This window comes from Mirounga leonina, unplaced genomic scaffold (genome assembly GCF_011800145.1).
Source record: "Mirounga leonina isolate KUSES-001 unplaced genomic scaffold, KU_Mleo_1.0 Mir_171, whole genome shotgun sequence".
Lineage (NCBI taxonomy): Eukaryota > Metazoa > Chordata > Mammalia > Carnivora > Phocidae > Mirounga > Mirounga leonina.
In genome coordinates, this window is record NW_023270436.1 from 8,592,286 (window position 1) to 8,618,741 (window position 26,456).

The window sequence follows — 26,456 nt, forward strand, 5'->3', positions numbered from 1 at the left end:
ATGGTGGTGGTGGAGGTGATGGTGGTGGTGGAGGTGCTGGTCATGGTGGTGGTGGAGGTGATGGTGGTGGTGGTGGTGGTGGTGGTGGTGATGGTCGTGGTGATGGCGATGGTGGTGATAACGATGGTGGTCGTGGCGGTGGTCATGGTGGTGGCGATGATGATGATAGAACGATCTGTTCCTGGGGATGGTCTAGAGCTGGCAGCTCCTGTCATTCAGGTAAGGAGGGCTGTTCATCCGCTCCAGAGCCTCCATGCATAAGAAAAGTGATAGTCACTGGCAGCAAGTCCCTCTGGTCTGGCAGGGAGAGGGGAGGGGGAGAGGGGAGCCTCTGTGCACTCAGACCCTGCACCGCCTCGCTCAGGCTGGAAGCCACGGCTCGCATGGCCGCCATGAAGGACCGCCAGCAGAAGGACATTTCTCAGTACAACCAGGAGATCCGAGAGCTGGAGCGTGTCTATGCCCACGAGACCAAGCTCAAGTCCTTCTTGCTTATCAAACTGAATGACCGTCTGGAGTTCGAGGAGCAGGCCAAAAAGGAAGAAGGTACACTCTCCAGGCATTCTTTCTGGCTCCCTCTCAACTGAGGGGGCCCAAGGCCTTCTGGAGTAGGGTTGCCAAATTTAGCGAGTAACATTTCAAGATGTCTAGTTAAATTTAAATTTTAGATAAACAGCAAATAAATTTTTAAAATGAAATAAAAAGTTATTTGTTGGTTATCGGCAGTTGGGACATGATGATACTTGAAAAAAATACACGGTTCGACTGAAATTCAAATTTAACTGGGCATCCTGTATTTTATCTGCCAATCCTAACCCAGAGGCTGCATCCTTACTCTGAGGCTCCTCTTCCATTGTTTGGGGGAGGGGACTTGGGTGTCGGGTCCCCAGAACTACCCCCCAGGTTTGGTGATCCGCTGGGAGGATTCATAAGATTCAGCATGTAGTGACATGCATGACTAGGCAGTGGGGACACAAAGCACACGCAAGCAAAGAGGAAAGGCACATGGGGGCACAGTCTGGAGGAAACCAGGCACAAGCTTCCAGAATCTTCTCCCAGGGCAGTCACATAGGACATGCTTAATTCCCCTAGCATCTCCCTGTGACATGTATGAAGAGGTATCTACTAGGGGAGCTCATTAGAGCCTCAGTGCCCAAGATCTCACTGGGCGCTGGTCACCTAGGGGTCCTCTCCCTGGCGTACCCCAATTCCAGCCTCCTGGAAGGAAAGCAGGTGTTCGGCATGAACCACACACACACCATCTCTATGGCCTAGGCACAGTGAGGTGCTCCTAGCGTTTAGGGAAAGTCTGATATCCGTGTAGGGAACAGTTTACCATCTAAGTGTCCAGGTACGGCCATGCGCCAACCTTGCGAGAAGAGCCCTTTCTGTGGGGAACAGTCTCAGGGCTGTTATTTTTACTCTCCCCTGAACAGACTGAAAAATCTGAGCTCTTTGGAGGAAACGACCGCCCCCCCCCGCCCCCCCACACCGGGTGACTGCATTTGTGCTTTGGGCTTTTGGCATTTCCCATCTCCTCCTGCCTTTTCATTTGGGACTGTGGTTGCAAAGTGTGTTTCTGAGAAACCCCACCTCTCACTCTCTAAATAACAACAGGTAAACAAGTCACATGGCCAGATGTGCCTAGGAAGATCTAAAAAGATCTTTGTGATGGCCATTTGGAGGTTAAATCAGAGACAAGACTGAGTTCAGGAAATGTGGGGCTGTGGCAGGCATCATGTGGGAGAGAACAAAGCTTGGAGAACTTTCTTGGTTCTAATTCCTTGAATTTGCCAAGGTCCGAGCCTGCCACCAGGTTCCCTTGAGCTTCACCCCGCTCAAATGTCACCTCGTTCGAGAGGCCTTCCCTGGCCACGCAGCTCCCCCATCACAGCATCTGATGCTGCTCCTCTGTGACCTGAGCCACAGTATGGTGATGTACTTCTGTTTACGCGGGTATCTCCTTTTCTTTCCTCTTTTTGTCTGATTCCTCCATTAAACACTCCATGGGGCAGGGATTTTGTGTCTGCAGAGCCCAGCACAGCGTCTGGCACCTAGTAGATGCTCAATTAAATATCTGTGAAGCGACTAAGGAGTAATGCGTTTGCCCCCACTCCTGGAAAAGTCTAGCCTCCTCCCCAGGGCACAGTGACAATATTATGGAGCATGTCTCCCTGTCTGGCACTGCTCTGAGCAGCTTCCTTTCGGATTCACGGTTGCTGGCTTTTCCTTCCTAGCTCTCAAGGCAAAGAAGCACAGGAAGAAGGGCAAGGGTGAGAGTTTCGAGAGCTATGAGGTGGCCCACCTCCGGCTGCTGAAGCTGACCAAGGATGGGAACCTGAATCAGCTCATCGAGGACTTTCTGGCCAAGGAGGAGAAGAACTTCGCTCGGTTCACGTATGTCACAGAGCTCAACAATGACATGGAGACAATGCACAAGAAGACCCAGAAAATCCAGGTGGGGGCGGCTCTTCTTTCCTATAGGCCTGGGACGCACACACCCCCACCGCAGCCTTTCTCAAAGCGGGTTCCTCAAAGCACACCTTGAGATACCCTGTAAAGAGGGCCTCGAGGTCTAATCGGTTTGGGAAACACTATATTTCTTCAGGGATCCCCCCTTCATTTTAACCTTTCTGAAATTGGTATTTGTCTTCCAACTGACACAAACATGTAATGTGGTCCTGCCCCCACACCCCCAATAGTGACATTTATAATCCGTGGCATGTTCCATAATCCAGGGTTCAGTAAACTAGCCATGGTCTGATACAGCCTGTGGTTGGTTTTTGTATAGGCCATGAGCTAAGAATGGTTTTTATACGTTTAAAGGGTTAAAAGAAAAAAAAAAGAGGATATACACAAGAGAGATCATATGTGGCCTGCAATGCCTAAAATATCTATCTGGCCCTTTGCCTTAAGAGCTTGCTGACTCCTGTTAATCAACAGCTTCACAGAATTGAGGAGAGATGGTCAATCCACCTTGAAGAGAATTGATGTACTTGAGCATCATAAAGGCTCTGACAAGTCCCGCAGTGAAGAAACCTATTTACCTTTGTTGAGTCCATAATTTCCCAAACTTAATTGGCTCCTTGGGCTACTTACTTCCCAGAACACACACAAACAGCCTTTGGAACTGTCTGCATAGCATAGAATCTAAACTCCTTAGTGTGACACTCAGGCCCCTTCAAAACTTGGCTTCAATCTGCCTTGGCAGGTTCACCTCCCCTCATGACCCCAAAGGCACCCTCCACAGCTGCCAGTCTCAGCTGTCCTCTGAGGCTTTCCTTGTGTCCCCACCTCCTGCTTTTCTTCTGATGAAATACTGCTCATTAGTCCTGACCGTGCACAAATGTCACCACCACTGGGAATTCATTACTCCTCCCTTGGAGGTCCCTGTGCTGTTTGTATGGTGAAGGGAGCCACTTCCTTTTGCAGCGTCACTGTTTCCTGAATACGGAGCAGGTGCATTGGCCATGTGCAAATAGCTAGTAGCCCGAACACAGGTGCAAACATTTTAATTTACTAGTTGCGAGTTAATTTTTATGAGGATTAAGACAAATATAGTTTGCAAACTAGTGATTTAATCACTTAGGGTGATAAGTAATAATAACAGTAAACAAATAATGATAAACATAAAATGAACACAATCTGGCTGATTGAAAGAAAACTATTAATAGACAATAATAGAGTGATAGGTAATAATCATACAGGTGACACGCAAACATGATAGGAATGAAGGTGGTGGTATCAGGGTGGTCATGGGAAGCAGATGGCATGCCCCAACTGGGTAAATAGAGGTGGGTTTTTTAAAAAGGGACTATTTACAAAGGTTTAAGGAAATTACAAGGGGAAAGTGCAGGACCAGCGAGAGAGGGCTCCAGAATAGGTGAGAGGAAGGAGCTGTTTCTGGAATCAGGAATGAGGTGTGTGGAGGAGGGTGTCTCTGTGTCTCTCCCGGAGGGATTGTGGCCAAGCTAGTGACCTGCCAAGTTCGGTGGGTGAGGAGGGCAAGCACCCCCAACCTCTTTCCACCCACTAATCTCCAGCTGGTGCCTCCCTTGGGTGCAACCCAAGCCAGGGGACAAGGGAGCCCAGAGCCGTAGCCCCTGGGGTCTGTGGCAGAGGGTGGGGAAGAGAGGCAGGTGGATTTGGGGAGAAATGGAGCATGTCCAGCTCAGTGTGTGTAGAGGAGGTGGGGGGTGGGGGTGGGGAGATGAGCTTGAACAGCCCTCTGTCTCCCTTCTGGAAGGTGATCTTCCAGGGGACAGTCACAATTGTGTATTCCCTCTGCTTTCCTGATTGATGCCCAGGATGGCCCTGCACACAGTGGGAGGCACCAGGAAATGGCCCCAAAACAATAATTGGCTTTGACCTTGCCGTTCACCATGAGGATGGTATCCTCCTCTCCTTCAGCCACACAGACTGTCTCTGTCAGCACCAGTGTGTCTGATGACAGATGGCCACTCCTGCCCTGTCTGGCTTCATTCTCCACATCTGTAGAATGACCTACTTGGACTAGAGCAGGACTTTCCCAACTTTTGTAAAATAATAATAATAAAAATAAAATAAAATAAAATAAAGCTACAGAACATTTTCATTTAAAGTCAGGTTGTGAGGAAACATGGTAGAGAAAACAGGTAAAACGGAGCAGTTTTGGATGAGCGGGGTGGGGTGTGGGAGGCGTGCCTGGACCCTTACCTTCTTGTCTTCTTGTGGCACCTCTGCGCAAACTAGGGCTCAGGTAAGAAAAATATATAAATCCAAAACAATTAGGATTCTAACAACTGACTTCACCCCTTCTGGAGAGAGCGCCGGGGTCAGAGGTCGTAACTGGTTGAATCCTGCTCTCATTGTTCTTTTGCTTGGTCTCCCCTTCCCCCCCCCATTTTAAAAATTATTAGTTGCCAACATTTAAAAATCAGGATATTCCACATGAACACCTGGATTTCTGGTTTCTCTTGGAAAATCCGATCTGACGACTCTGGCCCCGCAGCCTCCACTCTAAGCTGAAGGCCCCTGGCTCACATCCACCGGCACCAGCTGGGTCGGATCCGCTCTTGTGTCCCAGGCCGGCTGGGCCCTGCCAGCCTTTGGAGCTTCTGCCTCCGGTGTAGGTGCTTCGCCACTGCCCTCAGGTGGCCATCTTCAGTGTTGCATGGGAAATCTTTGGACGCGAAGATCTGAAGGATGGAAGGATGGGTGGTCCATTCAGGACCTGGGAATTGGGCAGGTCATTTTCTAGCAGACAGCACCTTCCTAGTCCCAGGGGGATGACAGGGACAGACCATAGCAGAGGGATGTGAGGATGCTAGTCAGAAACTGACCCAATCAAGAAATGGTTACTAAACAAAATTGACCTTGATCTTTCCCATTTACCATGATGGTCTCCTCTCTCTAGGCTACACAGCCTATCTCTGGCCTTAGCATGAGTGTATCTGATGAAGGATAGGCAAGCCCATGATCACCCTGGGCTTCAGGCTCTCCTTTAGCAGAATGATGTTCAGACCAGAACAGTAGCTTCTGAGCTTTTCTTTGAAGTTATAGAACTGTGTCTTTTGGGACTTAATACAGCAGCAAATGCCTGCTGAATAATTCCTGAAAACACTCGTTTCTAGTGAAAATGCTTATATTTTAAAAATCTTGTAAGAGAAGGATATGCTCATTATAGAAAATTTGGAAACTACTTAAGGATTGAATTTTTTAAATCACCCATTTTCCCATTCCCTAGGGATAGTCATTGTTGGTATTTTGATCTATTTCCTTCTGACTTCTTTTTTTTGGGGGGGGGTGATGCTTTTAAAACTTCACATAGTGATTATCCTATAGTATATAGAGAGCTACCTATTCTTTTTCTTAAGATTTTATTTATTTGAGTGAGAGAGAAAAGCAGGCTCCTCTCTGGGCAGGGAGTCTGATGCAGGGCTCAATCCCAGGGTCCTGGGATCATGACCTGAGCCGAAGGCAGATGCTTAGTCGATTGAGCCACCTAGGCACCCCAAGAGTTACATGTTCTGATTGCAAAAAATGTTCTTTTGGTTTTGTTTATCCAGCAAGTATTTATTGAGCACCTACTATGTGCCAGGCACTATTCTAGACACTGATTATGGCACAGTGAACAAAATGACAAAAAGTTCTGCCTGCTTGGAGCTTCTATTCTGGCAGAGGGAAACAATAAACAATAAGCCTAATAAATACAAAAATTATAGAGTATATTAAAAAGTGAAGAGTGGTGTGGATAAAAAGAAAAAGTACAGCAGGTAAAGAGGGGTTCTGGAGCCAAATGAGGGCATGGGAAGTTGAAAAGCTAAGATTTGAGCAGACTTGTAGGTGAGGGAATAAGCAATGCAGATCTCTGGGGGATGAATGTTCCAGGCAGAAGAAACAGCAAGTGCAAAGGTCCTGACTCAGGAAAGGTGCGCATTTATAGTACTGGGACCATTCTAGACTGTTCATACTGTTTTGAAACTTTCCCCCCACCAAAATTCATCATAGACACCTCCCAACATCTTCTATGTTCTTTTTAATGGCTTCTGGAGACCCTGGATGCTCTGTAGTAGAATCATAAGCTACTTCTTAAAAATGCAGATTCCCCAAATTCTATCCCATACTTACAAACCTAGATTCTCTGAGAATGGGCTAGGAATCTGAATTTTTAACCGTATTTTTATTTGAGACCCATTCCCCTCATGATATGAATGTGCCATCATTGATCTAATTGATTCACTATCAGTAGACATTTAGGTTGTCTCTAACTGGGGGTCATTATAAGTAATAACATGACAGACAGCCTTGAGCAGCCACTTTGCCCACATGTCCTACTATTTCCATGGGACAGATTCCTAGAGATGAAATTACTCAAAAGGTAGCCTTTTCTATTTGGACACATTGTTCTAGCCCTAGGGGTTCTTGCATCTGGTCCCTGGAGCAACAGTAGCAGCAGCTCCCGGGGACTTTTGGGAAATGCACATTCCTGGGCCCCACCCAGAACTACCGGCCCAGAACCTCTGGGACAGGGGCCCAGCAATCTGTGTTTTCACAAACCTCCAGATGGTTCTGATTCATGCTAGAATTTGATAACCCCTGCTCTGGAGCTGCCTTGCGTTCATTATAGTAGCACTAGCCATGTGTGGCTATTTAAGTGTAAATTCATTTAAATTAAGTAAAACTGAAAATTAGTTCCTCGGTGGCACTAGCCACACTTCGAGTGCTCAGTACCTATGAGGGGCTGGTGGCTGCAGGACTGGGTGGTGCTGAGATAACTCTGCCACCATTACCGTTCTATTGACTGTGCTGTTCTAGACAATTCTCCAAAAAGGATGAACCTCCCACCCACCCATGCCCTCATCCTCCTTTTAATTATGAAACATCAGGGGCACCTGGGTGCGCAGTCATTTAAGCGTCCGACTCTTGATTTCGGCTCAGGTCGTGATCTCAGGGTCCTGGGTTTGAGACCTGAGTCATATTGGACTCTGCGCTCAGTGGGGAGTCTGCTTGAGATTCTCTCTCTCTCCATCTGCCCTTCCTCTCTCTCTCTCTTTCTAAAATAAAAATAAATAAACCTTAAAAAAAAGAGAGAAAGACATCAGAAAGAAGAGGGGCATAAGAAGGGCCCAGGGATTTGGGGGCTCTCGAAACATAATTTAAATCCTCATCATCTCCTCAAGGCACAGGCTTAGTTTTAGGTGTGGTGGGAGGGGAGCACCCACTTTTCCTTATGGTCTGGTTCTCTCATGAACAGGATGAGATCATCTTCTTGCGATCCCAGCAGAACTCATCCCATGATGACAACCACTCCGTCCTGAGAGAGATGGAGGTAAGACCGGGGTGGGGAGGGAGGGACATGGGAGTCTCTGTTGTCTGTCTGTCTGTTCATCAGGCAGCCTGTCTGGTGGTTCTCGAGAGGAGAATATGGTATCTGCCTGATGAGACTCTATTGGCCTGGCTCGTGTATTGACATGTCCTGAGCCTTTGTCTCGGGCCACCTCCGCTATAAATATTGCTGCAGAGTTTTGTCCCTATAGCCTCTTTGTCCATTTTAAAGACTCCCTGACTTCAGGGAGCCTAGCCCAGGCACTTGTGCCTATAACTTCGTCCCAGACAGAGCTCTGCCTCAGTATTTTTTTTTCTCTCCTCCTTGTCTGGCTGTGGCCTGCTCTCAATCAATAAGTTATTATGAACATTTGTTGAACAATTACTACATATCAGACACTGAGCTAAGCGCCTTGCTTGTACTATCTCATTTAATCCTCACAACAGCCCTATGAGGTAGGTGCTATGATCTCTACATTGTACAGATGAGGAAACTGAGGTTCAGAGAGGTAAAGTCACTTGACCAACTATGGAGCTGGGATGCTGTATAAGAGCTTTGCATTGTATTTAGTTGCTAATCACAAGGAATCAAAGTAACAATGGCTTAAGCAAGGTAGAATTATTTACTTTGTTAGGAAATAAGGTTGGAGGGGCGCCTGGGTGGCTCAGTTGTTAAGCGTCTGCCTTCGGCTCAGGTCATGATCCCAGGGTTCTGGGATCGAGCCCCGCATCCGGCTCCCTGCTCGGTGGGAGGCCTGCTTCTCCCTCTCCCACTCTCTCTGCTTGTGTTCCCTCTCTAGCTGTCTCCTTCTCTGTCAAATAAATAAATAAAATCTTAAAAAAAAAAAAAAGAAAAGTTTGGAGATAGGTCCTTCAGGGCTGGTCATGATGTCATCAGTGACCCAGGCTCCTCCTGTTTGCCATCTTTGGTGTGTGGCTTACATTCCCAAGGATGCCTCATGGTTGTATTGTAGCTGCCAATGATCCAGCCATCCCATATATGTTCCAGGCAGGAAGAAAGTCAGGGAGGCAAAAACAACTTTGCTGACTGTTGGGCAGCTTAAAAGTTTCTTTCCGTGAAGACTCAGTCAACGCCTTCTGAGTTTACATCTCACTGGCCATCTCTATTGCAGAGGAGGATTGGAAATAGAACTTCAGCTGGGCACATTGCCACCCCAAATACAATCAGGAGTTTGTTGTTAAGGTGTAAGCGGAGAATGGATAGCAAACGTCTGACAAAGATATGAACCCAGAGAGTGTGACCACACAGCCCTGCTCTAATCCAGTAGTTCCGGCCCAGGAACTGCGCTCCTGGGTCATTATCCTTTCCTTCTCTGTGACATATTTTTTTCTTTGTTGGCATGCACCTGGTTACCGGGATGGCAGTGCCATTCTCTGGTAGGCCACTGGGGGGCAGCAAAGCACAAGGCACCCATTTTGCCCCTCTGGCTCAGAGAGGCCTCTCCAGGGAAGTAAACTTCCAAGCAGGTCCCCAGTCCAAGGAGACCCTCCTCAAGCTGAGCACGTGCTTGGGGTCCCATGTCCTCAGCTCAGGGCCATCCAGTGTCCAGATGCTTCCTTGGGGCTGGGACTGGTGCTGTTCTGCATCTCGGGGTTTGGAAGGCCTCAAAAGGGGCACCTTGGGGAGGCTGGTGGAGCAGCCTCCAACACCTCCCCCACCTCTGAAGTCCTTCCATCCCCTCTTTGTTCTTTTGGTTGTAGCATGACTTCTGGACGCCTCTTTTCAAATGCAAATACTCCAAACAGGAGAATTTGTCTTAAAAGCAATGGGATCACAAGAGCCCTTGTTTCTTACCCCCTGCTAAAGATCGTTTACCTCCGTTCTAGTCTTGGAACCTTTCCACACACCTTCCATTCCATCATCTTCTGCCCCTCTGGGAGTAGTGGTGTCACCTGTCCCTTAACAGGAGGGTTTTGCATAAGAGTTTGGCAGCCAGGCCCTGGGAACAAACGCTTGGGTCTGATGCCCTCGCATCAGGCTCTCCGTTTAACCACGGGATCCCCTCACGCACCTGTAGGTGAGACGGCAGATCTTGCCACCACCGGAGGTCTCTCGGCCCTGGGCGCTGGGCACAGAGGAAGCTGCTGGGCGTGGCGGCTGAGTGACAGTCCAGATCTTGGCTTCCCTCTCCGGGCTGTGTGCTTTGGAACCTCCGTTTCCTCACCTGGAAAATGGGGGGTGTGGATAGGACTGACCCTTTGGGACTGTTATTTGGGATGATGCATATGGAGCCACGGGGAACAGCTCCTCACAGGGCCGGGTTCACCTCTAAAATTCCTGAGGCCCGGAATCTCTGAGGCTGGGGCCAAGGCAGCAGGTGTTTTGAAGTTTCCAGGTGATACCAATGGGCAGCCAAGATCCAGTGGACTTGCAGGGTTTCTCAAACTTCACCGTGCATCACAGTCTCCTGGAGGTTCATTAAAACACACGTTGCCAGGTCCATCCCCAGAGCCTCTGAATCAGGGTCTGGACTGGAGCCCAAGAATTTACATTTCGAACAAGTTGCCTGGTAGAGCCGATACTCTTGGTCCTGGGACCCCACTTTGAGAACCGCTGGGCTAGCGTGATGTGTTTTAAACTGCAAGTGGTAAAATCAGTTCGTCGGATCAAACCAGCATTTAAAAATAATGAAACAGAACAGAAAAGATGAAAACACGCAGTGAGAGTATTGATTTGTGAAACTTGCACTTCATTTGATTAGATAATACACGTGAACACACACCCATGGGCACACGTCTGTATGTATGTATGCATACATTGGGCTGCAATGTAAAATGTATTCCTTCCTGTGGGCCACAACGTTAAAAAAGTGAATCACCAGCTTCTAAGAGATATTGTAATCCTGGGGCGCCTGGGTGGCTCAGTCAGTTCAGCATCTGACTCTTGGTCTCAGCTCAGGTCTTGATCTCAGGATTGTGAGTTCAAGCCCCACTTTGGGCCAATGCTCGGTGTGGAGCCTATTTAAAATAAAATTAAAAGTTATAGCAATTCAGTACACATATAGACACATGTACATATATGTAAGTGAAACAAAATGTACATTTAACAATATTTCCCCTCTTTACCTGTAATGCATATTAGTATTTGCTCTTCCTTTCTTTTCTGTTCTATTTATTTTCTTTCTTTAAAATGCTGATTGAGGCTTATAAGTTGATTTGGCACCCCCTGAGAGGTTTGAAAATCTGTAGTTCAGAGACCCTGTTTCCAGGGGGTCCCAAACTCCCACTGGCACAGAAGGTCCTCATTGGGGGTGGGGGGCTGAGCCCGGGGTGGCAGTCTGGCTGATGCGAGGTGGGAATTGGGGTCTGTTACCAGGAGAAACTGAAGAAGACCACAGAGGAGGCAGATAGGTATGAGAACAGCTACAAGGAAATCAGCAAGACCTTGGAGTATCTCAAGAACTCGGTGAAGAATCTGTTTAAAAAGATTAATTGTGATGCCACCACAATCCTGGGGCACTTAGGGGAGACGGGGAAAATCACGGACAACAACCTTCCACAGTACTTTGGTGAGTCAAGCTGGGGCCCGTTGGACCATTAGGAACCATTTCCAGAGCTTTCTATGAGCAGGCACGAGGACTTGTTCTTTGGGTGGTGGTGAGCCTAGTGGTGAAGCATGTGGGCACTAACGCTGGCCTGCCTGGGTTCAAATCCTGGTCCTCCGCTTACTAGTCGTGTGCCGTTGGGCAACTTTTTGAACCTCTCCATGCTTTAGTTTTTTCATCCAAAAAAAAAAAAAATTGAGGAGTAAACCTAACACCTACCTCATAAGATTGTTGGGAAGATTAAATAAAATTTAATTTTAGTAAAACTTCATGATCATATCAATAGAGACAGAAGAAGCATTTGACAAATTCAACATCCATTCATGAAAGACTCTCCACAAACTAGAACTGGAAGGAAACTTGCTTAACCTTGAAGGGTGTCTACAAAACACCTACAGTTAGGGGCGCCTGGGTGGCTCAGGTGGTTAAGTGTCCACCTTCAGTTCAGGTCATGATCCTGGGCTCCTGGGATCAAGCCCCACATAGGGCTCCCTGCTCAGCAGGGAGTCAGCTATCTCCTCTCCCTCTGCCCCTCCCCCCTGCTTGTGCTCTCTCTCTTTCTCTTAAACAAACAAACCTACAGCTAACCTCACCCTTGAGGGTGAAAAATTGAATGTTTTCCCTCTAAGATCAGGAACAAGGCAAGAATGTTTGCTCTCACTGCTCCTATTCAATATCATAGTGATGGTCCTAAGCAATACAATAAGGCAAGAAAAAGAAATGAAAAGCATACAGGTTGGAAAGGAAGAAATAAAGTGCTCGGAGCGGTGCCTGGCATGTAGCAAATGCCTATTTCACACATTTCTAGCCATAAGCCTGAGCTCAGGATAGAGCAGGAGGGATGCACCTCCACAGATCAGGACAATTTGGAATGAACAGCTTGTACAGCTCTTAGAATAAAACCTATGGTTCTTAATACCATCTGTGTTTGGGAGTTTCCCATGATGCCCCCTCCTGCCAGGTTCAGTGATTTGCTAGGAGGGCTCACAGACTCAGCATATGGTGGTACTTGGGGCTATGATTTGTTACAGCAAAAGGATAAAAAGCAACATCAGCAAAAGGAAAAAGGAGCCTGGAGTGAAGTCTGGAGGAAGCCAGGAGCAAGCTTCCAAGGGTCCTCTCCCAGTGGGGTCACACAGGATGTGCTTAATTCCCCCAGCATTGAGTTGTGACAACATAGCTGAAATGTTGTCAACCAGGGAAGCTCGTTAGAGACACTGTGCCCAGGGTGTGGGAAAAAACAGGTGTTTAGCAGAAACACGTTTTGTATACACAGTTTAGGCACACTGAGCTGCTATTATCAGTTAATGATGATAGGAACCTTCCTGAAACCCAAGTTCCCCGATGCCAGCCTGGTGCCAACCTGGGAAGCAGGCCTTTCAAAGAAGAGGGCACGTATTGCATGGAGCACTGGGTGTTATACACTAACAATGAATCATGGAACACTACATCAAAAACTAACGATGTAATGTATGGTGATTAACATAATAAAATTAAAAAAAAGAAGATCAGTCAGGACTGCTGTGTTAACTCCTTCCTGACAGCCTATCAGGTTCTGCACAGCCTGGCCCCTGCTTCCATTTCTCAACTCCCTCGTCCTACTCTCTGTCCTTGCTTACCACTTCAAGTCACACTCTCCTATGTATTCTTGCAACCCTCCCCTCAACACATTCCCACCTCAGGGCCTTTGCACAAGCTGTTCCTGGAATCCTTGTCCCAGTTCCTCCTCATTCTCAGATGTCAGTTTAAATGTCCTTTCTCTAGCAAGGCTTCCCTCCGCTGCCCGACCTGTAGCTGGTCTCCCCTCCACACACACTATTATTCCCTGTCATGGCAGCCCCTTTATGTAGCAGTCACCCAGTTTGTCTCCATGTACAGGTGAATCTATGAGGTTTTCGAGATCTGATAGCAAGTTCCAGATGCAAATATTTTTGGTTCCCGATTTTCAGAAAGAATAGCCACAGTACAGGTAGTGTAAGGTTTATTTAAAACATTGTATCCAAATCCAGTAGTTACCTAATCTAGATAATGAGCATCTGTATAGCAAAGGATATGTTTATCTATTTGTTTCCTTGTTGAATTTGTCTTTCTTTCCATCTTCTTCACATACACTGAAAGTTATGAGCTTCATCAGCTCAGGGACTGCATCTTGTCTTCGTTGTTACTGTTACTGTTGTTTTGTTTTCCCCCATGCATTGGGAGCATCCAGCACTGCGCCTGGCAGGCATCCGATAATCATTTGTAGAGTGAGTGAATGAACACACGCCTCTGGTGACAGTAGGGGGCTGTGAAACACAGAGGTAGGGCAGGTCCCCCGGAATAGGCAGGTCAGAGAAACGTTCCTGCAGGGGGCAGAGCCCTGATCCAAGTCTGAAAACACCAGCAGGCATTATTCAGGGAGGGCTGTGGGGAAAGGCATTCTCGGCAGAAGGAACAGCATGAGCAAAGGCCCAGAAGCCTGAGACAGAGAGTGCATAGGGGAAAAAAATCAGTAGTTTAAGGGGCTGCCCAGGGCTCCCAGTTTTTGGTGTAACCCAGTGTTTCTCAACTTCCTTTTCATTATTGCCTCCCAAGGAGTCTTTTTAGACATTCTTTTCCTTATTGTTGTCCTCAGGCAATTTTAACACTCTTGATACACTGTATAGTTGTTTATGTTCTGTATGCATATCTGTTTTATGTTATAAAGTCAGGTTTGTTGTTGTTGTTTTTGCCTCTCAACTACCAAATTTTGCCCCCTCGGGGTGATACTGCCCCCTGGAGAATGCATAGGATAACCCACAAGAAAGGCCTCCAGTTCCTGCCCTTCCTCTCCAGCAGGGGGAGTCACCCCCAATCCCTACCACGCCTCCCCACCCCGAACCAGGTCTCTCAGCTGCCGCCTTGGTTCTGATCGATTTTTTTCCAGCCATCATTGAGAAGAAGACCAATGACCTGCTGCTGCTAGAGTCCTACAAGCGGATCCTGGAGATGGAAGGGGCAGAGACTGAGGTCCAGCCGCCATTTGTCAACCCTTTCTGGGGCGGCTCTGCCCTCCTCAAGCCTGCAGAACCCATCAAGGTCGTCCCCCCAGTGTTCGGGGCTGACCCCTTCGGCGACAAGTTGGATGAAGGTGAGTTCTCCTCCTGCGACCTGCGCATGTAGCTAGGAGACCTGTGCTGGCGAGAGACTGCAGGCTAGAGCCTCAGTTTCCCTTTATGAGCCTCGTGGGCCCATGTGTTCCATTGGGTTCCACCGTGGTTGTGGCCCTTGACTGTTTCTCCAGGGGATGCTTCTCCTTAGGGCGCAACGAAGATCCCGGAGTTTAGTGATCCTGGATATATGTTTTTTTAAAGCACTACTTTATGACCATTTCAAATGAACCTTAAAATGTCCACAGTTAACAAACTGGCAAATTGCAGGCACACGAGGTTCCCTGATCCCATCTGTCCCCCTCACTCTATGCCCCTGAGTCTTACTCCACCCTTGGCCCGCCCCAACCATGCCCCCCAACCTCATGGCTGAAGCAGCTGTGACTTGGCTGGTGACAGAAGCGGATGCCTAACTGTGGCCCCTGGGGCCAGGCCGTTGACCTTCCCGCCTTTCTGGGGCCGAAGCTCAGGACGCTCCCCTTACTGTGGGAAGCAGCCCTTCTCTCTGGAGGTGGGGAGAAAATCGGCCCCACCAGGGTTTTATTTTATTTTATTTTTTTAAAAAGATTTTATTTATTTATTTGAGAGAGAGAGAATGAGAGAGAGAGCAGGAGAGGGAGGAAGGTCAGAGGGAGAAGCAAACTCCCCGCCGAGCAGGGAGCCCGATGCGGGACTCGATCCTGAGACTCCAGGATCATGACCTGAGCCGAAGGCAGTCGCTTAACCAACTGAGCCACCCAGGCGCCCCCCCACCTGGGTTTTAGAGGATAGTGTGGTCACAGGTGTGGCAAGCCTGAGACATGGATACACCTGTTAAGCCCATAATCTCACCCTTGCAAACTGGTCCTTCAAGAAACATTTACTCAAGAGTCCAAGATGAAAGTAGGACGATGTTCACTGCAGCCCCAAACTGGAAGTGACTGAAATGCCCACCCATTAGAAACTGGTCACATGATACCCTCTAGTTCCATCCACGCCATTGCAAATGAATTACAGTTCACCCATCCGTGCAATAGGAATACTATGCAGACACGGAAAAGAACGCAATGGGACAGTATAAACTCTCTCTCTCTCACACACAGGGGATATCAATTATATATATAATTGTAATAAATATGGATAATAAGAATATATATACATATATATATATTCAGTAATTCTCAACCAGGGGTGATTTACCCCTTAGGGGACTTTTGGCAATGTCTGGAGATATTTTTGGTTATCACAACTGGGAGGTGGGAGTTGCTGTTGGCATCTAGTGGCCAGGGATGCTGTTAAAAATCCTACAGTGTACAAGACAGCCCTTGACAACCCTGATGTATAATAGGGAAAGAGAGATATATAACGAGAGAGAGAGAGAGAGAGAGAGAGGAGGAGCAGGAGGAGGAGGAGGAAGGTATCTTGATAATGCACATAAAACAGTTTTATAGGCTGACTTACAGTGGGTACTTCTGGTGGTGATTTACAGAGAACTTTGCATTTCTAAGTTAAACCATTCTCTATTGTTTAAATTTTTCTTTTACAATGATCTTGAGCAGCTTTAGTAATCAGAGAAAACTGGGTTTTTTAAAAAAGTTGTCCCATGGGCGCCTGTGTGGCTCAGCTGGTTAAGCGACTGCCTTCGGCTCAGGATCGAGTCCCACATCAGGCTCCCTGCTCAGCGGGGAGTCTGCTTCTCCCTCTGACCCTCCTCCCTCTCAGGCCTCTCTCTCTCTCATTCTCTCTCAAATAAATAAATAAAAATCTAAAAAAAAAAAAAGTCCCACTTCCCTAAGTAGCACTTCAGGTGTGCAGGTGTGTCAATGATGGGGGGTACTGGGGGAAGCATGCCAACACACATACCCCCCCCCCACCTTGTTTGATTTAGTCGAGGCAACAGAAACTTAGCAGGAGTGAAACCTGGGTCTGGCATTAGGCGCCTTAGCATAGCTTCCCTTGGCCCTTTGAGTTCCTAAAAGGAAGGTGGCAGAACTTGCAGATGATGTCTTCACTTCCGCTCAAGGGAATGTTGATAATCATTGGGTTCTCTTAGCACTAGTCTCTATGGCTCATATGTATGAATTCGAAGAGGCGCCCTCTCTGGACAGATTGAGAAAAGGGGCCCCTTCTGTGTGGACATGGCTTGGCAATCAAGTAGGGGTTGGATTTCAGCCCATCCATTCACCTGTCCACCAGATGTCTGGGCAGTCTACATCCTGAACGACTGCACATGGTGGCCCTGTCTCCTTGACGTTAAACTAAACTCACCTTCACATCCTCTTCTGGGAGAAAAAAAACAATTATTGTCTGGGCATCCCTGTGCAGTATCTCTCTACTAATGCTCTTCCTCCCTGAACCTCAAGAATGCTCACCCTCCACTCCCAGCACTGTGAAGGGACCCCAGACCTGGCTTGGACATCCTTGCCTTGGGCATCCACGAATGGGGCAGAGACGCACTGTCCCTGGAAAGGAAGCTGCCTACGCCCACCCCATGCTGGGTTTGACTTCCAAACCCCTCACACAAGTCCTCTCTTTGATACAGTGGAGCAGGCCCTGGACCACAGCAGCCTTCGGCAGCTGGTGCTCAGCAACTATACCGCGAGAGAGTTTCGAAGCAGGGACTTACACTCGGACAGCATACCGGAGAGGGGGGATGATCTGAGGCTCAAGAAGAAGTTAGCGATCTGAGGCAGATGGTGCTGCGTTTGTACCTTAACCAGAGAGAATAAAGGTTTTGTTCCGTAACCCTGGTGCCTCCTCACACTCATTACAAAGAGACTAGACTAGGGTTCTGGTCGCCACCCTGGGATGGGATAGAGAAATTAGGACAGAAGAGCTGAGACAGGAAGCAAGAGTTGTAGGAGGTCACCATGGTTCCTGAAACACCCCCACCCCCGCCCCGAGATTGTGACCAGAACAAACCACTAGTACTTCTGAAATTAGAAATTAACTTCTTATAGTTAACGGATGTGATTTTTTGCTGAGTGAGCCATATTCTTAGAATGAATGTGAGGCCTCTTCCTCTTCATTTCTCATGGGGCCTGTCTAAGCACATCTAAGGGAGAAATATGCCAATGACATCCTAAAGGAGAGGAGGTCATGGAAGCTAGGCTCTGCAGATGCTTGAGCTCTTTGAAGAAAAGGGCTTTGGTCCTCTAGTTAACATTCCAATAAATTGTGGACCTTCATAGAAATAGTCCTGAGTGGCTGTGAAGGTCTATTTCAAATAAGAGTTATTAAAATTCAGTAATAATGGCAGCAGGGACATCACTCGCTCATACTCTGCCTTCAAGGGAACTAGCAAAGGATCTTCCTTATTCAAGGCACTTCTGTCAGAGAAACACCGTGAACAAATACACAACATCCTGTTTATTTGAACACAGCTTCTGGATGCATTTCCATCTGCGGGGTATGTGGCCGCGTGGTATCTATGTGCCCCTGAGGCTGCAAAGAAGATGGAGGTGGGTAATGAGGCAGCCGCCAGCTAACAGGCACGTAGCAGGGATGGCAGCATTACTGGGCAAAGTGAGAGGAGAGCAGGGACCATCTCCCCACCAAAGGCAAGCCCAGGGTTGGGTGGTGAGCCCCTCTCAGTCCTTCTCTTCCCCGTGGGTGATGATGTGCACCAGGTTCTTATAGTCCAAGTTGCCAGTCACATCAGGGGGGAAGGCGGCGAACATCTGCTCAATCTGCAATGAACCAGCAACGCATACTGAGCGTGACGGGAGGGGAAGCGAGAGGGACCGCTGGGTGTGGGCTTGGTCCCCGTGCAGAGGCAGCAGGGCTGTGGTGGGTGTGGAGACACGACACTCAGGTCCCCCTCCAGGAAGGCCTTGTCGCTCAGCTGCTGCAGAGAGCTGCCAGCCCCAAGGTCATGGCCTTCCTGGGGCAGCCCACAGCCAACTGATCAGTGTGGGGCCCAACTTGGGCCCTCTTAGAAGTTAGTGCTAGCTCTAGGGCTCCCTGGGAGGTGTGGGGGAAGCCAAGACACTCTTTGGGCCTGAACGGAGGTTCAACATCTCCCTCCATGCCTCCCTGCTTCCTTGTCCTTCCTTGCTCTTCCGCAGGTGCTGACCCCATGGGCCATCCGGCAGGGATGTTCCCGGGAATCCAGCCCTGTAGTAGCAGGTAAAGCAGGGATCGCAAATGCAGGTGTACAAAGGGGCTAGGCAGACTGTGCAAGGGAGCAAAGGGGGGGGGGGCCTGTGGCTAAAAGCAGACACACAACCCATCTACAGGGGCAGCAACTGGGCAGAGCCAGCCGAATGTTGTCGAATGGGCTAGGAGGTCACACTTTTTGAGAGAATCTGACTCTTTGAGGGAAATGAGAAATCTAGATTTTTTTTCAACATGCAATTTCCACATTTAAAAAGTATTGACTAGTTATTTTTTAAAATACCTCTTGGCCAATAATAGCTAACACATTGTCCTTATCACATGCTTTAGCACGTTATGCATATTAACTTGTTTAATCCTCACAGCGTACTACCAGGAAAGTTTTATTACCATCCCCACTTTACAGATGAGGAAACTGAGGCACAGTGGGGTTAAAGAGCTTGTCCCAAGTCACCAAGCTGGTAGGAGGTGAAGGCAGGCTCTTTTAAGTGCTTGAGTTTTAAGGGGAAATCTAAATACAGTTTTTAGTGAAATGTGAAACCTGATGCCATCAGGCCTGACCAGGAGCTATTTTTAAATATTTCATTAATAACATTGATGGGACTGTTGCTTATTGATACAGGACTTTGGGAGAATTAGCAAAAGTGCCCCCTTTTGCGCCTGCCAGAAAAAGTCATATATACTGCTTTAAGAAAAAATAAAATTACAACAGGACACTTTACTGCCATCTGCTGGAAAACAATTGCAACAAATAGATACTCTGCAATATTATGAGTACAGCATCCAGAAGAATTGCACAGTGCGGAACCTACATGACAGTATGCGGCACCCTGCAAGCTACCCTCACTCCGTCAGGAAACCGGTGCTCTAACCAGGGCTCCGTGCACTGTGAGGAAAGTAGATCTGGAGTCAGACAGACCTGGGTTTGAATCCAGGCCCCAGAGTTGAGCATTGGTGGTGTCCTTTAAGGCAAGTGACTAACTTCCCTGGGCCTCAGTTTCCTCAACTATAAAATGACAATAATACTAGTCCCTACCTGATAGGGTGGTTGAGAGAATGAAATGAGATAGGGGGCTCAGTAGCAGGTTCTCTGTCAGTGTGGGGCCAGGGGTATTTTAGGAAAGGGGGTAACACAGGAGCTGGGGTGCAGTGTTGCGTCCAAGGGGCCGTTACCTCCTCTTTGGAAAATCTCTCGGCCTGCGTGGTCAGCATCTCCCGAACGCTGCCAAGAAAGAACAGCAGGTGTTGGCACCAGGTGTGTGTGTGGGAAGCAGGGAACCCCCGTGTCCCCCCCGCACATCCCACTCACTAATCAGCCTTGAGCACCCCTTTGCCTTCGGGGTCAAACACTTTGAATGCGTTGAGAATGGTCTCCTCGGGGTCTGACCCTGAAACAGAAAACAGGGTTGAACATGCCCTGGGTGGCCGAGAACCCATGGTACTCCAGGAGGCAGGGCCCAACTCCCTCCAAAGATGGAAGGGCCAAAGCCAGGCTGTTTTGCTTGGAGGAAAGGCCCTGCCTTCCTCTGAGCACTGAACCTTGGTAATTGCAAAGAGTGGGCTACGAATCCAGTCATTTCTGAGCAAACCTAAGCTCAAACATGGATCTAGATTTAGAAAGACTGGGATTCGAATCCTGACTCCAGCATTTGCTAGCTGTGTGGCCATAGACAAGGGGCTTTCCATCTCTGAGCCTTAGACCAGGGATAAGAAGAGAACCTACCTCCTAGATACTAAACGAGGTAATGCATCCAAAGTGCGTGGCATGAGGTCTGGCTCAGGGTGAGCCTTGGAGCAATGGGAGCTGCTGCTTTCCCCCCCGCCCCCAGTGTTACTCTGCCTTCATCTTCTGCCAACCCTTGTCTGCCCTCCTGGTGCTTTAATTCATGCCCAAAGATGAAGACACGTAAAGATACACACGCACAAATGCACACACACATACACAAATATACACATACGGACCTACACATGAACTTACCCTTAAGTTTCTCCCCAAACATCGTTAGGAACACAGTAAAGTTAATTGGACCTGGAGCTTCCTTGAGCATTTCATCAATTTCCTCATTTTTCACGTTCACACGCCCTAGGGCAGGAAACACACAGTCAGGGCCCCCCGGGCTGGGCCGGAAACAGCTGTCAGGACCCTGGCATTTGCCCTCGTAATTCCACTCGAGGGAATCTAGTCTAGGGACAATCAGAGATGCCAGATTCACTGGAAAAGATGTTCTCCACAGTGTTATTTATGATAGCCAGACAGCCGGAAACAACCCAAACATCCAACGGGGAGAGGGGCTAGCTACTTTTATAATGGTGTCTTCAGAACCTGGAACATTTTAAGCAGATCTTTTAACTTTTTACTTAAATGAGAAATGCTCCTATTATAAATTATCCCTCTCAGTTGGAGGTGGGAGAGACAGATCAGAATCACCTGAGGGAACTTTGTCAGATTATATCTGCTGTAACCCACACAACCTCGGAGGTTCTGATATACCTGGATTATAGCCTCTGCCACAAGCCCACATTGCACCTTTGTGCAAATTTTTAAAAGCCACCCCTTCTGAAGAGAATTTATGTTTTAAATATAAAAACCTACGGTGACTACAGACATGAATAGTAATCTGGAAAATGGTGTAGTGCACAACCTGCAAGCTGTTCCTGGTAGCCCTGAGTTCTGAGAGCGGGAGTGGAGGGGGGGGTGAGTGGTGGCAGGTTGGACACATATATTTTGAAAAAGCTCCATACACTCGTGCTCACACTGTTGAGATGCTAAATTTAAAAAGGTGAATCCAAAATAGAATGATTCCAATCTTAAAACAACCACCACAACAAAAAACTCACAAAAAACCAGATGTATCTAGAAAAGATTTGGAGGCTGAAACGCGACAGTGGAATGTGACCTAATGGTTAAGTTTTCTTCTTTATACTTTTCTGAATTTTGCAAATTTTCTATTGTGAGCTGGCATTGCATTCAAAATCACAGAAAAAAATTTATTTTAAAAGAAAAATGAAAGATATGTGAGGACACTGAAAGCCTAAACACTTTGCTGTCTTCCGAAGTTTGTCTTAAAGGCCAACCATGATTGAGCCGTTTCTTGAAAAATGACAAGCTCTTGACCTTTTCAGTAGTCCCACCTTCTGCCCCTCAGGCGAGTGGGATAAGGAGACCCTCCTGCACGCCTAGCGGGGGCGGGGGAAGACATACCAAGAGCAGCAAAGGTGTCCCTCAAATCATTCTTGTCGATGAAGCCATCCCTGTTCTGATCCATGATGGTGAAGGCCTGTGGAAGGGGGCGGTCAGCTGGTCAGCCCAGGAGAAGTTGGGTGGAGGAGCCCAAGAGATTGGGCTATGGACTGGGGGAAATGGGATTCTGGGATTCAGGGAGCACTGAAGGACATGTGATCAAGAATCAAAAATCGGAAATGTCTGGCCGTTCCTCAAAACGTTATGCACAGAGTTCCCATGGGATCCAACGATTCCACTGCTAGGCGTCTACCCAAGAGAATTGAAAACATCTGTCCCCACGGAAACCTGTGCCTGAGCATCCATAGCAGCTTTATTTACAATAGCCCCAACCTGGAAACGGCCCATATGTCCATCAACTGATGGATGGATCCACCAAATGTGGTCTAGCCACGAAACAGACCACTACTGAGCAAGAAGGAAGGAGATCCTGACACCAGCTACAACACAGATGAGCCCTGACTCAGGACACTGAGTGGAAGAAGCTGGGGCAAAAGGCCACGTGCTGTATGATGCATTTCTATGAAATGCCCAGAGCAGGCAAATCCATGGGGACAGAAGATAGATGGGCGGTGGCCAGAGGCTGGGAGCGGGAGAGAGCGGCTGCTAATGGCCCTGCAGTTTCCTTCTGGGGTGAGGAGAATGTCTGGAATGACTGGTTATGGCTGCACAACTCCGTGACTTCAGTAAATAACCACCAAATTGTGCACGCGGCTGACAAAGGTGAACTTAGGGTTGTGGGAATTACATATCTATGAAGTTGTTATTTAAAAAATCAAGTTAATACCTGGGGTCTCATTCCCCACCCCCACCTCACCACCAAAGCCGTTATCTATAAAATGGGGCTGGTAATGTTGCCCAGGGGGCGCCCATGAAGGCTCCCAAGAGCCTTGTAAATGCCCTGGTCATTTTACAAATGACTTATCATCTCCGTGTTTTTTTTGAGTTCTTTGCAGCTGATTCCTGAAAGTATTTGCACCACCTCCCACGCCCCCCAGCAGCTGATCTCATTCCAGAGATTGGGACAGGGTGAGGGGGAAGGGGCGGCAGCGTCTTCTCCCTGCAAGGTGATAATTTCAAGTTCAGATACGAATATTTCGTCCTGGGAATTCTTTCCCTGGGGGCCTATGGGACACAACATTCCTGTGATCTGAACATTAGTGAGGACAAAAAAGTGGAAGTGTTCATGTCCCACTTGGAAGCCCCAAATGGTTTCCTCTTTGATACAGAACACACGGGCCTCTGCAGCATATTTTCCTCTAAACGCCCAGGTGGGAGTGTGGATGACTCAGTGTGAGCCATCACGACGGCTGGAAAATTAATTCAGAGTCTATCCTTCTAAGCCTGCGGGCAGTGGCTTAATTTGGCCTAATTGGTACTTAGGTTTACTTAATAAGGCGCACTCCCATAGAATGCGATGGGGTTTCCACCTGGCTAGCGTTCAACAATGGGGGACTATATAATTTAAAATCCAAGAGATACTCTTTTTCGTCTCTCAGTTTGGCAGAAATAATATTTTAGGCTATTAATACCTAATGTTTGGAGATACAGGGGGAAAAGACAATTTTTCCTTTTGAGGCTGATGGGGGTAGGGATTAGTACAGCATTTCTGGAGGGCCAGCAGTCCTGGTTTTTAGTTCCTTTTTAAAAATGCCTTTGATCCAGCAGTTCTGCTTTTAGGAATTTACCCCAAGGAAATAAGTAAAGATGTGTTATTCATAATTGTAGAACAGTCTAAACAAAGATAACTTCCAACCATAAGGAGTGGTTTCGATAAATGATAGAAAATGTTGCTGAGGAATTGCTCAAAGAAAAATAGCAAAATAGTTTAAAAGTTTATAGGCGTAATACAAAAACGACTTGAAGGATGGATATGAGAATGTTAACTGATTATCTCTGGGTGGTAGAACTGTAGGTAGTTTTTATGTTCTTCTTTGTGCTTTTCTGAATCCCCCCCCAACATTTTCAACAAGAAACGTGCTTTATTTGATGATCGGCAAAAAATATTAAAAATAATTTCTTTAAATGGTTCACCCACATGTTGAGACTGGATCTGGGAATGTTTGGAGGATAAAAACATCTAGCCCAGAGGTCCCTGCAGGGAACATGGACCGAGGGAGCGTTCTCTCTAACAGGTGGGACTCTCCATCTGGGCGGATGGTTCAACAGCTGCACCCACCTCCTTAAATTCCTGGATCTGGGTCTGTTCAAACATAGAGAACACGTTGGAATTGGCGCCTTCTGCTCTCTTCTTGGCTTTCTTCGGTGCCTGGGGGGGTGGGGGAGGAGCATGATGAAAAGAGTCAGAAGCTGGGAGCTAGAGAACTAGGTGAGGTTGTCCCATTTCTGAGTGAGCCTCAGCTGCTCATCTGTGAAATGGGGGTATGAGGCCCACACTCATCTCAAAACGGTGATACGGGAGGGATCGGAGGAGAACAGAATCACGTGTCTCAGGAGCACGCTGGTTCTGGTGGATGGTCAGAGATCGTGGGTCCTGCAGCACCTCCTTTGCAAACTAGGGGAGGTGGAGATGCGTCTCTGGGGAAGGAGGCAACACTTTCAGATCAGCCCCAGCAGGATCCAGCCGCCTTTGTTTCAGGACATTTCACAAAATTTCCGTAATGCACAGAAGGAGAATTGATTGGAGGGGGGACACGTCGGGCTCGCTAAACCATGAGGAATACCCTTACGAAATGACACCTTTTCAGGGTGTTAAAACCCACTGCTCCCCCTCCCCAATTCTCCTTTGATCCAGATGGCAGTGAAATCTCCTCTCTGAATGTTCTGTTCTTGCGTATGGCAGACAGTGCAGAGAAGAGCAAGTTAACCTGTGTCCCCACCCCACCCCACTAGAAATAGAGCAAATGCTTGAATGCCATACATACAGGATTTCATTTAACCCCCCAGGCAAGTAGATGCTATTTCTTGGTAAAGATTTTACTTATTTATTTGAGAGAGAGACCGAGATAGAGCATGAGAGGGGAGGAGAGAGAGCAGCAGACTCCCCACTGAGCAGGGAGCCTGATGCAGGACTCGATCCCAGGACCCCGAGATCATGACCTGGGCCGAAGGCAGACGCTTCACCGACTGAGCCACCCAGGCGCCCCACAAGTAGATGCTATTACTACCATAGCCATTTTCCTGGAGAGTCAGCCTGGGCTCAGAGAGGTTGGGTCGCTTGCCCAAGGTCACACAGTCACAGAAAGGCAGAACCGGAGTTGCACTTGGGGCAGTCTGCCTCCAGAGTCTGTGCCCCTAACCATTCCCCCAGGCTGGCTCTGATTTGGTGGCTTCCTGCTTTGGGAGGGGGACACCTAACCAAACAACACAGGGAGAAAGGTTTTAAATTTGCAAGTTCAAAAGGTGAAAACAAAAAGATTCTTTTCCCCAGCTGCCTGAACAAGAGAAAAGAATTACAATTTGATCCTTAAAAGCGTTCAATCCCATTTTGCAAGCCCTGGGAGTTATTGATTCCTCAAGAGGTCAGTAGACAAGCCATAAAAAAGCCAACTCTCTTATTTTGTTTTTGCGAGTCCCTGGGAGCTGCTGTTATTTGTGGCTTATCGGGGCATTGATTGGGGTTCCTCTGTGCACACACAGCAAGCACTGCTTTTTTCACCAGGGTCCGGGGCCCTCGAAAGCCACCTTTCTCCCCCTCCCCTCTGGTCCTCTGCTCATAGGTGCAGTTTCCCCCCACCCCCAACCCCTGCAGCATTACACCTCTTAGAGCCCTCACTACTCACCATGGTGGAAAGGACACAACACTGCTTCCCCAGAAGAATCCCTCAGGCTGCCCAGCTCTCCTCGGCTGGGAAACAATAAATACTTCCTCCCCATGTTTAAAAATAACCCCATGACCACTTTTGGCAGTAATAGGTGAGGCGGACACCACCTAAGGCCCCCCCACCCCCATGCCGTTCTTCTGAAGTAAGGAGAGCTCACTCGCCACCCGGTGACACATGAGACCCAAAAAGGCATTCAAGGTTAAAGAGACAGGCGGCTGGGTCATAGGGAGAGATGCTGCACGCTTTCAGCAGCCCTTGGGAGGGAGGCACTTGTGCTTGTCAATTTTGAGAAAGAAAACAGCAGAGAGGAGACTGTTAAAATTCTCTAACGTGAGCAGCGTCCCACCCCAGGGCCTTTGCACCTGCACTTCCCTCTGCCTGGAGTGTTTTTCCATCAGACATCTTCGAGGCTCCCTCCCTCACCTCCCTCAGATCCTTGCTCAGATATCACCTCCTCAGTGAGACCTCCCCACCACCCTGTTTAAAATAGCCACTCACCCTCCACCCATCCAGAACCCCTTCTCTGCTTTGTTTTTCTGCAGAGCACTTATCACTTCCTGACATACCGTGTAATTCACTTCTTTATTTTGTTCAGTGTCAGTGAAAAGCTCAGGGAAAGCAGGGTCCTTTTCAGTTTTCCTCACTACTCTCTCCCTGGCTCCTAGCTCCTCACGGGCGCACAGCACCTGCTCAATGAATACTTGTTGATTGAAGAAATAACATCTTTCACTTACTGAGCACTTGCTACGTGCCAGGCACCATGTACACGTGTCTCACGCTCATAGTTAATTTTCCAGACACCCTGTGGGGTAGAGACCACCTTGTCCTCTGTGTC

At 48.0% G+C, this 26,456-nt stretch overlaps 2 protein-coding genes across 3 annotated transcripts in view; one reads left to right on the plus strand and one right to left on the minus strand.

Annotated features, from left to right (window-relative positions):
- The window catches only part of CCDC63 (coiled-coil domain containing 63), a 31,033-nt gene extending 13,263 nt beyond the window's left edge, over window positions 1–17,770 (plus strand). The window contains exons 5-10 of the mRNA XM_035017006.1: window positions 365–546; window positions 2,238–2,458; window positions 7,736–7,810; window positions 11,144–11,336; window positions 14,278–14,481; window positions 17,022–17,770. Coding sequence (XP_034872897.1) covers window positions 365–546; window positions 2,238–2,458; window positions 7,736–7,810; window positions 11,144–11,336; window positions 14,278–14,481; window positions 17,022–17,167 — 1,021 coding nt within the window. The 3' untranslated portion in view covers window positions 17,168–17,770. The remainder of the gene's footprint in view (window positions 1–364; window positions 547–2,237; window positions 2,459–7,735; window positions 7,811–11,143; window positions 11,337–14,277; window positions 14,482–17,021) is intronic.
- A 55-nt stretch (window positions 17,771–17,825) lies between these two features.
- Window positions 17,826–25,764, minus strand: MYL2 (myosin light chain 2). 2 transcript variants are annotated; one of them, XM_035017007.1, is made up of 7 exons: window positions 25,580–25,764; window positions 24,016–24,105; window positions 21,798–21,873; window positions 20,574–20,678; window positions 19,905–19,983; window positions 19,769–19,817; window positions 17,826–18,168 (listed from the first exon to the last, which is right to left on the minus strand). In XM_035017007.1, exons 1-7 carry the CDS (start codon window positions 25,580–25,582, stop codon window positions 18,070–18,072), a joined length of 501 nt encoding a protein of 166 aa, XP_034872898.1. In that variant the 5' UTR covers window positions 25,583–25,764; the 3' UTR covers window positions 17,826–18,069. The 2 variants fall into 2 exon arrangements, with proteins under 2 accessions (XP_034872898.1, XP_034872899.1); XM_035017008.1 differs by lacking the exon at window positions 24,016–24,105 and having other exon boundaries at window positions 25,580–25,649.
- Window positions 25,765–26,456: the final 692 nt, after the last annotated feature.

Excerpts from the sequence above, each read along its gene's own strand:
- MYL2 (XM_035017007.1), bottom strand. Across the intron at positions 20,679-21,797 it reads GGACACCTTTGCTGCTCTTG|GGCGTGTGAACGTGAAAAAT; the intron begins GTATGTCTTCCC and ends TTCCTGCCCTAG. Across the intron at positions 19,984-20,573 it reads GTTTGGGGAGAAACTTAAGG|GGTCAGACCCCGAGGAGACC; the intron begins GTAAGTTCATGT and ends TTTCTGTTTCAG.